Below are 12,386 nucleotides of genomic sequence, written 5' to 3'. Positions count from 1 at the left end.
TATGACATATGACAAAAAAAGGCAGAAAGAAAGGTTAAGACGGCCTTGAGACGAGGTTAAGATGGCCTTAGGAGATCTTTTACGTTTTCTTCCATGATATAAGATCAGTCATTTAACATGACCTTTATGTGCTTTTTTCAATACATAAATGCTTAAAATTAACTGATGAAGATGATCTCATAGAACAAAATGTATAACATTTCCTAAGCCTGTATTTACCAAATAAGTAGTTTTTGGCCATAATCAAAAAACCCTACAAAAACGGCATTCATTACACCAGGCTATCGAACCATGGTGGAGTTAGTCCCTACAAAAAGACGCCATTACTATTTCTCTCTGTAGCTGGGTGGATGTATTGGTGCCCCCTGGTGGTCGTGGGTGGGGTTCGGCCCCACTCTCCTGGTGTTGGCCCCACTCTCCAGGTGTTGGCCCCCCTCTCTGGCCTTCTCTTCCGATCTCACTAGTGCAGGGAGCTAGGTGGATGTAGTGGTGCCCCCTGTTGGTCATGGGTGTGGCCCATCTCCGGCCCAGCTCCCTGGGTCGGCCTCTGCTCTCTCTGACCCTCTCCCGCGATACCCCTGGGGCAGGGAGCAGGCTGGATGTAGTGTTGCCCCCAATGGGCACTGGCAGGGGTCAGGTAACCTCCCTGGGGAAGGGAGCTGGGTTTATGTGTTGGAGCCCCCGGTTGCCATAGATGGGGGCTGCCCCCCGGTCGAATTTAGCCCCCCCCCACAGGGAGCTGGCTGGATGTAGTGGGGTCCCCTGGTGGCCTTGGTCAGCTCTGGGGGGGTTGCCCCCACCCCTTCAGGGTTTCAGGGTTTAAGCCCCCATCTCCAGGTGTCATGACAGGTGTAATGAATATATGTAAAAATGACCATAAGGAGCGTTCTAATCACCTTTAAATACACACTGGACAGGTGTAATGAATATATGTAAAAAATGACCATAAGGAGCGTTCTAATCACCTTTAAATACACACTGGACAGGTGTAATGAATATACAGTATATAAACATGACTATAACAAGCATTCTAATCACCTGTAAATACACACTGGACAGGTGTGATGAATATATGTAAAAATGACCATAAGGAGCGTTCTAATCACCTGTAAATACACACTGGACAGGTGTAATGAATATATGTAAAAATGACTATAAAAAGCGTTTTAATCACCTGTAAATACACACTGGACAGGTGTAATGAATATATGTAAAAATGACTATAAAAAGCGTTTTAATCACCTGTAAATACGCACTGGACAGGTGTAAAGAACAGGTGTAAAAATGACTTTTGACACTTGAAAAAAAGCAAGTGAAAAAAAAAGATCATTACAAATGTTAAGACGTGTAAAACGATTTGAACCTTTTGGCTTTACGTAGATGATGAGATCATCAACGTGCGCGCTACACAGACAATATACAGGCAGGCCCCATTCTGTTGTATCCGGCTGCAGTAAAATGCAATAATCTAAGAATTTGTCTACACGATCAGAATATTGTGTCTTGTATATGAAATAATCGTAATATTTCTGAAACCATGCAGTGTCCAGATGACACTAGTCTAAATACACCAGAAGAGAAAACCTGTCTTTCTTCTGCGCAAAGAAGAGCAGAAATTCGGAGACGAAAATTGCTCATGAATTCTGAAGACAGAATGAACAGAATTGTGGGTTTCACCAAAGCTGAAACTGAAAACGACGGTAAGGAAAACCTAAGTGGTGGTCAATGGTTTACTCGCTGATGAGACCAGCGAATTGTTTAGCTTGATGGCTTATATTAGCTTGCAGCTAGCTTCAATGGACAGTCAGATCGTTACTCTTTTCCAGCTGGCTGATAGGCGTTTTTAGATCAATCAATCACGTTTTTTTATAAAGCCTTTTTTTACATTGGTAGTTGTCACAAAGTGCTTATACAGTAACACATCCTAAAACCCAAAAGAACAAGCAATGCAGAAGCACAGTGGCTTAGAAAACCCCCTTGAAAGCCAGAAACCTAAGGGACAGATCGAAATTTACTGTGAGTGTCGTAGCATGCCACCAGCATACCTCTATATCTCTGGGGTTAGGCCTAAACTTCTCTTCCTTTTCTGTTTCCCTTTCTCTTCCTTTACATATCTCTATCTCTGGGGTTAAGCCTAAACTTCTATTCCTTTACATATCTCTATATATCTGGGGTTAAGCCTAAACTTCTATTCCTTTACATATCTCTATATCTCTGGGGTTAGGCCTAAACTTCCCTTCCTTTTCTGTTTCCCTTTCTCTTCCTTTACATATCTCTATCTCTGGGGTTAAGCCTAAACTTCTATTCCTTTACATATCTCTATATATCTGGGGTTAAGCCTAAACTTCTATTCCTTTACATATCTCTATATATCTGGGGTTAAGCCTAAACTTCTATTCCTTTACATATCTCTATATATCTGGGGTTAAGCCTAAACTTCTATTCCTTTACATATCTCTATCTCTGGGGTTAAGCCTAAACTTCTATTCCTTTACATATCTCTATATATCTGGGGTTAAGCCTAAACTTCTATTCCTTTACATATCTCTATCTCTGGGGTTAAGCCTAAACTTCTATTCCTTTACATATCTCTATCTCTGGGGTTAAGCCTAAACTTCTATTCCTTTACATATCTCTATATATCTGGGGTTAAGCCTAAGCTTCCCTTCCTTTTACATAGGCAGTATATGTATTAAACTATTCATATCATACAATCGACACCTAAGCCTATAGGCCAGTGTCACGTTGCTTATGTCTGCACATCATGGTTCACCAGCAGCCCCAAACATTTAAAGAATAAGCTACCAGCCAAACAAGCTTGTAAGAATTGTACTTGAACCCCCCCTCATACTCATCTGGAGGTTGGGCATTTTTTTGTCTATGTCTGCAATGTGTCTGTATCTATGTAATTGTATATATATTTACGTAAAAAATGGGGACCACAAATTAGTCCCCTGATTTTTATTGTGCAATCCCGTATTGAACTTCAATCCCGGTCACTTGAATTTTTTTTGTGAATATATGTATTTTTTTAAACTGACAAATAAAAGCAATCTGAACTGTGCAGTGGCCAATTGATGAATGGAAAGAGACAAAACACCAAACGTTTAATGACATTCGGAGATTGTCAAACCAAGCCTTCGATACTGGGCAAGCCTACAAGGTAGGGAGGGATGTGTTTTCTGTTTGTCGAGATCGGATTTCCTCCAAGCTGATCATTGTCTGCAGCCAGCTCTGATTGTAGTGTAATGAAACAGGAGAGTGAACTTGTCTGTGTTGGTGGGCGAAACCTCCACCTTCTTGCCTGTAGCCCTGCGTGCCTTCGACTGTGTCACAAAAGCATGCTGGAGTGGCATGTTTATTAACACAGGGTCAATACAGCAGGTATTGTTAATTGAAATTAATGTAATTTATTTTACAATACAAGGAGAGGCTTGTGTGAAAATATTTTTTACATTGGGGAGGGGGGTGCATTTAAATGTTTTAATAACTCATTGAGTTGGACCATTTATAAAGTTTGCATAGAAAATAGATAGTTAAAATGGATATGCACCCTATCTTGTGTCTATAAAAACACCTGGACGTAATGAAGTCACACCTTTACATTTTTTTTTGTAATATGTTGTCTAATAAAAATGTAGTGGTTGAAGTGCTTCCATTACCAATATAGGTAAATTGACGACAACCCTCCCACATCTGTTTCATGTCTCTGGTAGCCTGCCAAAGCCAGCATGGATAGAATGCAGTAACTGACTAATAAATCATATTTTATTTGCGCCGAATACAACAGGTGTAGACCTTACAGTGAAATGCTTACAAGCCCTTAACCCACAATACTTTAAGAAGTTAAGAAAAATTGTTAAGTAAAAATATACCAAATAAAAGTAACATAATTAAACAGCAGCAGTAAAATAACAATAGCAATATACAGGGGGTACCGGGAACAGAGTCAAAGTGTGGAGGCACCGGTTAGTCCAGGCAATTGAGGTAATATGTACATGTCGGTAAAGTTATTCAAGTGACTATGCATAGATAATTAACAGAGTAGCAGCAGCATTAAAGAGTGGTCTGGGTAACCTGTTCCGGTAAGCTGTTCAAGAGTCGTATGGCTTGGGGACAGTCCACGTCTAGGGTGGCTGGAGTCTTAGGGCCTTCATCTGACACCGCCTGGTATAGAAGAGGGTGAGGTCTAGAGTTTTATTTTTCCCTCTGGTTGCACATTTAACATGCTGGTAGAAATGAGGTGAAACGGATTTAGAGTTTCCCTGCATTAAAGTCCCCGGCCACTAGGAGCGCCGTCACAGGCTAAGTGTTTTCCTGTTTGCTTATGGCCGTATACAGCTCATTGAGTGCAGTCTTAGTGCCAGCACCGGTTTGTGGTGGTATTTAGACAACCACAAAAAATACAGAACTCTCTTGATAAATAGTGTGGTCTACAGCTTGTCATGAGATACTTTACCTCAGGCGAGCAAAACCTCGAGACTTCCTTAGATTTCGTGCACCAGCTGTTGTTTACAAATATACATAGACCGCCAACCCTTGTCTTACCAGAGGCTGCTGTTCTATCCTGCCGAAAAGCTTAAAACCCTGTATGTTTTTTGTGTCGTCGTTCAGCCACTACTCGGTGAAACATAAGATATTACAGTTTTTAATGTCCCGTTGGTAGGATATACGTGATTGTAGTTTGGCTATTTTATTATCGATTGATTGTACGTTGGCTAATAAGGCCGATGGTAAAGGTAGATTACCCTCTTTTGGCAACAGATCCTTACAAGGCACCCGGACCTTCGTTCTCGATACCTCCATCTCTTTCTGCTGCGAATGACAGGGATGAGGGCCTTGTCGGGCATCTGAAGTAAATCCTTCCCGTCCAACTCGTTGAAGAAAAAGTATCCCTCCAGTACGGGATGAGTAATCGCTCATCACAGTGACAGAAACATTATGTACGAAATAAGTTGCAAAAAAAACATACACAATATTACAATTGGTTACAGGAACGTAAAATGGCAGCCATCTCCTTGGCACAATTCTCTTTCAATATTTGCCATATTCTAATAATGATCATGTTCCAAAGTATCGCCACGGTCTGTGCCATGATGTAGCTGCCACAACTGTCATATGGTGAAACTTGCACTCCTGTAGATCTGAAATAATTGGATGGTGAAACTTGCCAGCCATAAAAGGCGAAGCAATTCAGCAGCCATTCTTGAAAATCAGGACAATCCTTGTCCTGTATAGAAACATTATTAGATGTTTTTTTTAAATAGGTTTTGCAAGCAGTAGGCATTTAGAATTAAATGTAGGTCAATGGAAATCTGCCTAATATCTTCTAAACTTCCATGTTTAGTTGCAGGGGATTCGTTTGAATTTAGAAAATGCTCTGTTATTAAATTAAAATGTTTTGCTCCATGAAGTAATCAAACAATGTTTACGCTGCCATCTTGACAATTTCAAATCTTCTCATTGAGAAGGTTGGTCAAAAATTCACATTACCCTTCTACAGTCTGCTAGCTACTATGAACCAGTGGCATGTATTCATGGATTCCAAGGGAAGCCAGGCTTCCCCCAATGTACTAAGAAAAAAATATACTAAATTATTGATATTTTTGTCTCTCAATTCACAAGAGGCTGAATGTATCTCACCAGAGAAAGCATCCGAGTGAACGAAACGGCACCTCTCTCGTCTCAGAACAGTACCAGTCAAAAGTTTGGACACACCTACTCATTCAAGGGTTTTTCTTTATTTGTACTATTTTCTACATTGTAGAACAATAGTGAAGACATCAAAACTATGAAATAACACATGGAATCATGTAGTAACCAAAAAAGTGTGAAACAAATCCAAATATATTTTATATTTGAGATTCTTCAAAGTAGCCACGCTTTGCCTTGATGACAGCTTTGCACACTCTTGGCATTCTCTCAACCAGCTTCATAAGGTAGTCACTTGGAATGCATTTCAATTAACAGGTGTGCCTTGTTAATTTGTGGAATTTATTGCATTTATAAAAATAATTTATAAAATAATAGCCAATCAATGAGCTCAACTGTGAATGTTCCTGGTGCACCAAAAACACGTGTCAAGGGAAGCCAGATTGGATTTGGATTCACACCAATCACATCACATCAGAAGCCAAACCTCATTGACAGAACTTGAATTGTTGCATCTCGTTGTGTTATTGTCCTCCAGTGGGTAGCTAGCTTTTATTGTATTTTTCCTAAATTAGCCATGTATGTAGATTTGGACTTGGGGTTTTACTTAGTTCTCCATACTGGCCAATGGTTATAACGGAGATTCTGATCAAACCATAAATTCATACATTGTTGTGCCCTTGGCCTGAGAGGATGGAAGTTCAATATGTAGCTAGGTTTAGTAGGCTAATGTTAACTAGCTCGCCTGGCTCATCGTTGTCCATGAAAAGAAGTTAGGCTAGCAAGCAAGCATTTTAGCCAGATAACCTAGGACAACAAAAACTCCAAGCTTGCTTGACCATGCTGTAGGTCATGTAACTGTTTGTTACATGCAATATGTTTTGTGGACTTCGCCAGAAACATGTTCTGCCCTACCAAGCAAAAAGGCAGTAACTGCTCATTTGGTCAAAAATTACATTAACTCATTTTTGCTACATTAAATAAATGCTTAATTATGTGGACAAGTTTCCTGCCTCTTGTGTTTTGGAGAAAATGGGGGTCATGTTAGCAGGAACTGCACAAGGTTACTATGAAACCAAGGTAAATAAAAGTAATTTTTCTCAATTCCACGCTATGAGCAGTTACTGCCTTTTTATATGGCAGTGTTTCTCTCTGTTGCTCTCTGCCACTTTCTTCTTATTGTTCTAGAGCAATTATCACAAACCAGGTTGTATTAAGGCTTTTTTCCTGGCTTGGCTTCCCCGTTGATTTTACCCACACACTGCTATTCATCCATGATGCAGTGCGCTAGAAAATAAACATCAGTGTGAAATGTGCTGTAGTCGTGACAATTCAGCGCTCTTCTGTATTATCTAACTAGCTTACCGATTTGCATTCAATATATGACCATAGAGATTCTATATATGGATATCACATATAAATCAACTTAGCCTAATCCGTTACACTGACAATGTCATGTCAATCCCGACCTTGTCCCAACAGGATCATCCAGAAGTGTTACGGCACCCATGTTCCATCTGGACTTGGACAGGAGCGACTCGTGGTCAACATACCCCTCCCCCAGACTGTCTCCATTCCTCCCAGAGGCAGTAGGCAGCAGCCACCCCCACAGTGATCTCCCAGGATATCCCCTGCCAGACACCAGCGAGGTGCTGGGTGGCGGTGTGGACAAGGATGTGACACCGGGCGTCCGTCAGAGGCCACGCGGAGAGGCCCAGCTAGCAGCTGATGAGCCCAGCCACTCCGGATCCCCACGCAGAGGGTTGCAGAAGTACCTGTCCCGCTTTGATGATGCCATGAAGCTCAGAGGCCAACTGGCCAATGAGAAACAAGCCCAGGAGGTAGCTAGCTCTGACCCAGATGAGTTGGACTCCTTCAGGCTCTTCAGGCTGGTTGGCAGTGTCCTCCTTGCTATCTTTGTCAGGGTTTTTGTCTGCAAGTATCTGGTGAGTCTGATCAGAAAAGTGTTGTCTCTTCCCTTGAGAGCTTTTAGTTTAATACCACTGACTTACTCTGTTTTAGATTATGCATTATCTATGGTAATATGAGAGTAAGGATTTGTTGAAGCAGTTCATTAACTAGGCTACTCTTCCCTTTTGCAGTCCATATTCGCACCATTCCTCACCCTCGAACTGGCATACATGGGGTTGTACAAATATTTTCCAAAGGTAAGAGATACCGCTTCATCTTTTGGCATTAATACACTGCTCAAAAAAATAAAGGGAATACTAAAATAACACATCCTAGATCTGAATGAAATATTCTTAAATACTTTTTTCTTTACATAGTTGAATGTGCTGACAACAAAATCACACAAAAATGATCAATGGAAATCAAATTTATCAACCCATGGAGGTCTGGATTTGGAGTCAAAATTAAAGTGGAAAACCACACTACAGGCTGATCCAACTTTGTTAAATGATGTAATGTCCTTAAGTCCAAATGAGGCTCAGTAGTGTGTGTGGCCTCCACGTGCCTGTATGACCTCCCTACAACGCCTGGGCATGCTCCTGATGAGGTGGCGGATGGTCTCCTGAGGGATCTCCTCCCAGACCTATTTCATATACCTTTGACTTTTGGATGTTCTTATAGGCACTATATGATTGCCAGCCTAATCTTGGGAGTTGGTAGGCTTGAAGTCATAAACAGCGCTGTGCTTCAGGCATTGCGAAGAGCTGCTGGCAAATGCAGGAAAGTGCTGTTTGAATGAATGCTTACGAGCCTGCTGCTGCCTACCATCGCTCAGTCAGACTGCTCTATCAAATATCACATCATAGACTTAATTGTAATATAATAAACACACAGAAATATGAGCCTTAGGTCATTAATATGGTCAAATACGGAAACTATCATTTCGAAAACAAAACGTTTATTCTTTCAGTGAAATACGGAACCGTTTCATATTTTATCGAACGGGTAGCAACCCTAAGTCTAAATATTGCTGTTACATTGCACAACCTTCAATGTTATGTCATAATTATGTAAAATTCTTGCAAATGAATGACGGTCTTTGTTAGGAAGAAATGGCCTTCATACAGTTCGCAACGAGCTAGGCAGCCCAAACTGCTGCATATACCCTGACGCGAATGCGCTTTTGTTAAATCATCACCGTTTGGCGAAGTAGGCTGTGATTCGATAAATTAACAGGCACTGCATTGATTATATGCAACACAGGACAAGCTAGTTAGCCTAGTAATATCATCAACCATGTGTAGTTAACTAGTGATTATGTTAAGATTCATTGTCTTTTTATAAGATAAGTTTAATGCTAGCTAGCAACTTACCTTGGCTCCTTGCTGCACTCGCATAACAGGTAGTCGGCCATAAATGGCGTCCAAAAATGCTGAATACCGATTTGTTATGAAAACTTGAAATCGTCCCTAATACTCGGCCATGCCTATTAATCGGTCAACCTCTAGTTGGGACATTGCTGCAAGGACTTGCTTCCATTCAGCCATGAGCATTAGTGAGGTCGGCACTAATGTTGGGCGATTAGGCCTGGCTCACAATCGGCATCCAAATTCATCCCGTACCTCTGTGCAGGCCGTTCAAGTTCTTCCACACTGATCTTGACAGTGGACCTCGCTTCGTGCATGGGGGCATTGTCATGCTGAAACAGGAAAAGGCCTTCCCTAGTCCGAACCATGAAAAACAGCCCCAAACCATTATTCCTCCACCAAACTTTACAGTTGTTACTATGCATTGGGGCAGGTAGCGTTCTCCGCCAAACCCAGATTCATCCGTTGGACTGCCAGATGGTGAAACATGATTCATCAATCCAATGGCAGCAAGCTTTACACCACTTCAGCCGATACTTGGCATTGCGCATGGTGATTTTAGGCTTGTAGGCTGCTCGGCCATGGAAACACATCTCATGACGCTCCCAACGAACAGTTAGTGTGCTGACGTTGCTTCCAGAGGCAGTTTGGAACTCAGTAGTGAGTTTTGCAACCCAGGATAGACATTTTTACGAGCTTCAGCACTCGGCAGTTCCTTTCTGTGAGCTTGTGGTCCACCACTTCGCGGCTGAGCCGTTGTTGCTCCTAGACGTTTCCACTTCACAATAACAGCACTTATAGTTAACCGGGGCAGCAATAGTAGGGATGAAATTTGACGAACTGCCTTGTTGGAAAGGTGGCATCCTATGGCGGTGCCACATAGAAAGTCACTGAGCTCCTCAGTAAGGCCATTCTACTGCCAATGTTTGTCTTTGGAGATTCTATTGCTGTGTGCTCGATTTATACACCTGTCAGCAACGGGTGTGCTGAAATAGCAGAATTCACTAATTTTGAAAGGGGTTTTTACATACTTTTGTATATATAGTGTATACCAAATGGGTCAGGCATATATGGTCATAACCTGTGTATTGTGCATACATACACGTGTAAAAACTTTCCGTCATCCACCAGGTTGAGAAGAAGATGCAAACTACAGTGCTGACTGCCGCGCTCCTGTTGTCTGGTATCCCTGCTGAGGTCATCAACCGCTCCATGGACACCTACAAGAAGATGGGCGACGTCTTCGCTGACCTCTGTATCTACTTCTTTACATTCATCCTCAGTCACGAGATCCTGCTGTTGGTTGGTCCAGAGGAGGCTGAGACTCCTTGATGGACAGGAAGTCCCTGTGCTATGGCGGTGTCACAGAGGTGGACATTATGCTGACCCCTGATACTGATCCTTTACCCTACCTCCTTCTCCATACCATTTCCCTTCCTGAGTCAGTAGATCCCATAGGGGAGAGAGGGTCGAGGTGCAATGTCCGCAGGTAGATAAGGGAAGAAGACCGAAATAACAGGTTGAACAAGGTAACATAACATTCATTTGGGTTCTGACCCTCTACGACATCTTGTCGATAGGAGCTGCTTTAAGTTCCCTTTTATTTAGCTTTCTACAATGTTTATATAAGGGGTCCAGTTACTTTGCCATTTTTGTTTTGTTTCTGGTGAATTGATTTATCTCATTTGGATGACAGGAGATGCATTTGTCATTCAGGGTTTTCTGAATATTGCCTATGATTTTTTTTTCACCCTTGTATATGCTTAGAGTCTAAACTCTTATTACATTTACCTTTTTAATCTGGGCTAGGAAAAGGATAGGGCTCCCGAGTGGCTCAGCAGTCTAAGGCACTGCATCTCAGTGTTCGAGGCGTCACTACAAACCCTGGTTCGATCCTGGGCTGTATCACAACCGGCCGTGATTGTGATTGGGAGTCTCAAAGGGCGGCGCACAATTGGCCCAGCGTCGTCCGGGTTAGGGTTTAGCCGGGGTAGGTCGTCATTCTAAATAAGAATTTGTTCTTAACTGACTTGCCTAGTTAAATAAAGGTTCAATTTAAAAATTAAAAGGATGGCTTAGGAGTGTCTTTTTGGAAGGTGTGTGTTGTCACTGCTATTCAATGTGGGAGCAGTGGGATCTTATAAGCTTGTATATCTGTGCTGGATAACTCTAATTGTGGAAATGTCATGTATTGCTATCCCAGCCTCACTCAAACTCTCTGTGGCATGTTACATCTGTTAATCCCTCATTGCACCCAAATGAATGTATTCAGTTTGAGACAGGTTTTCTATAACTTCATTGGTGTGATATCTTGTTTGTCAGATTTACATTTATTTTACTTGCTTGCTTTACATAATGTTTTGTAATTTATATTTTTTTGTGTAAATGCTGTATTCATAATTTATTTCATGTGAAATATTGAAATCGATATCAACACAAAGATATAGAGAAGCTAATGTTGCTTCTGGTAATAACATACTGGAATTAATATGCTGTATTAAACCAATAAAACCTTGGAGCATTTCACAATTGTCTCTGGTTGATTTTAGATCAGTCAGTCATCAAACTCCTATCTCAATGGTGCTGCTTCATTCGACCTGAGATGTAGGCTAAGTGTACATGCAGTGCCTTGCGAAAGTATTCGCCCCCTTGAACTTTGCGACCTTTTGCCACATTTCAGGCTTCAAACATAAAGGGAAGATGGTTAAAATTGATGGGAAGATGGATGGAGCCAAATACAGGACCATTCTGGAAGAAAACCTGATGGAGTCTGCAAAAGACCTGAGACTGGGACGGAGATTTGTCTTCCAACAAGACAATGATCCAAAACATAAAGCAAAATCTACAATGGAATGGTTCAAAAATAAACATATCCAGGTGTTAGAATGGCCAAGTCAAAGTCCAGACCTGAATCCAATCGAGAATCTGTGGAAAGAACTGAAAACTGCTGTTCACAAATGCTCTCCATCCAACCTCACTGAGCTCGAGCTGTTTTGCAAGGAGGAATGGGAAAAAATGTCAGTCTCTCGATGTGCAAAACTGATAAGAGACATACCCCAAGCGACTTACAGCTGTAATCGCAGCAAAAGATGGCGCTACAAAGTATTAACTTAAGGGGGCTGAATAATTTTGCACGCCCAATTTTTCAGTTGATTTGTTAAATTTTTTTGAAATATCCAATAAATGTCGTTCCACTTCATGATTGTGTCCCACTTGTTGTTGATTCTTCACAAAAAAATACAGTTTTATATCTTTATGTTTGAAGCCTGAAATGTGGCAAACGGTCGCAAAGTTCAAGGGGGCCGAATACTTTCGCAAGGCACTGTATGTGACCTTGTTCATTTGGGTTGATATCAGTAGGCAGGTTTCCCTTGACCCAGGTTTATTTGACAAAAGCAATGATGCAACAACAACAAATTGCGACGTGTATTGAAACAGCAAATATAGGAGACATTT

The 12,386-nt window shown here is 41.5% G+C and overlaps 1 protein-coding gene across 1 annotated transcript; it reads left to right on the top strand.

The window, feature by feature from the left end:
- The first annotated feature begins 1,391 nt into the window (after positions 1–1,391).
- Positions 1,392–11,459, top strand: LOC115134604 (guided entry of tail-anchored proteins factor CAMLG-like). The gene is made up of 4 exons (XM_029668763.2): positions 1,392–1,700; positions 7,135–7,598; positions 7,755–7,820; positions 10,062–11,459. Exons 1-4 carry the CDS (start codon positions 1,538–1,540, stop codon positions 10,260–10,262), a joined length of 894 nt encoding a protein of 297 aa, XP_029524623.2. The 5' UTR covers positions 1,392–1,537; the 3' UTR covers positions 10,263–11,459.
- Positions 11,460–12,386: the final 927 nt, after the last annotated feature.

The sequence above is a fragment of the Oncorhynchus nerka genome, linkage group LG9a, assembly GCF_034236695.1.
Source record: "Oncorhynchus nerka isolate Pitt River linkage group LG9a, Oner_Uvic_2.0, whole genome shotgun sequence".
Lineage (NCBI taxonomy): Eukaryota > Metazoa > Chordata > Actinopteri > Salmoniformes > Salmonidae > Oncorhynchus > Oncorhynchus nerka.
The sequence above is the reverse complement of the archived record's forward strand: the minus strand, read 5'-3'. Positions and strand labels throughout refer to the sequence as shown.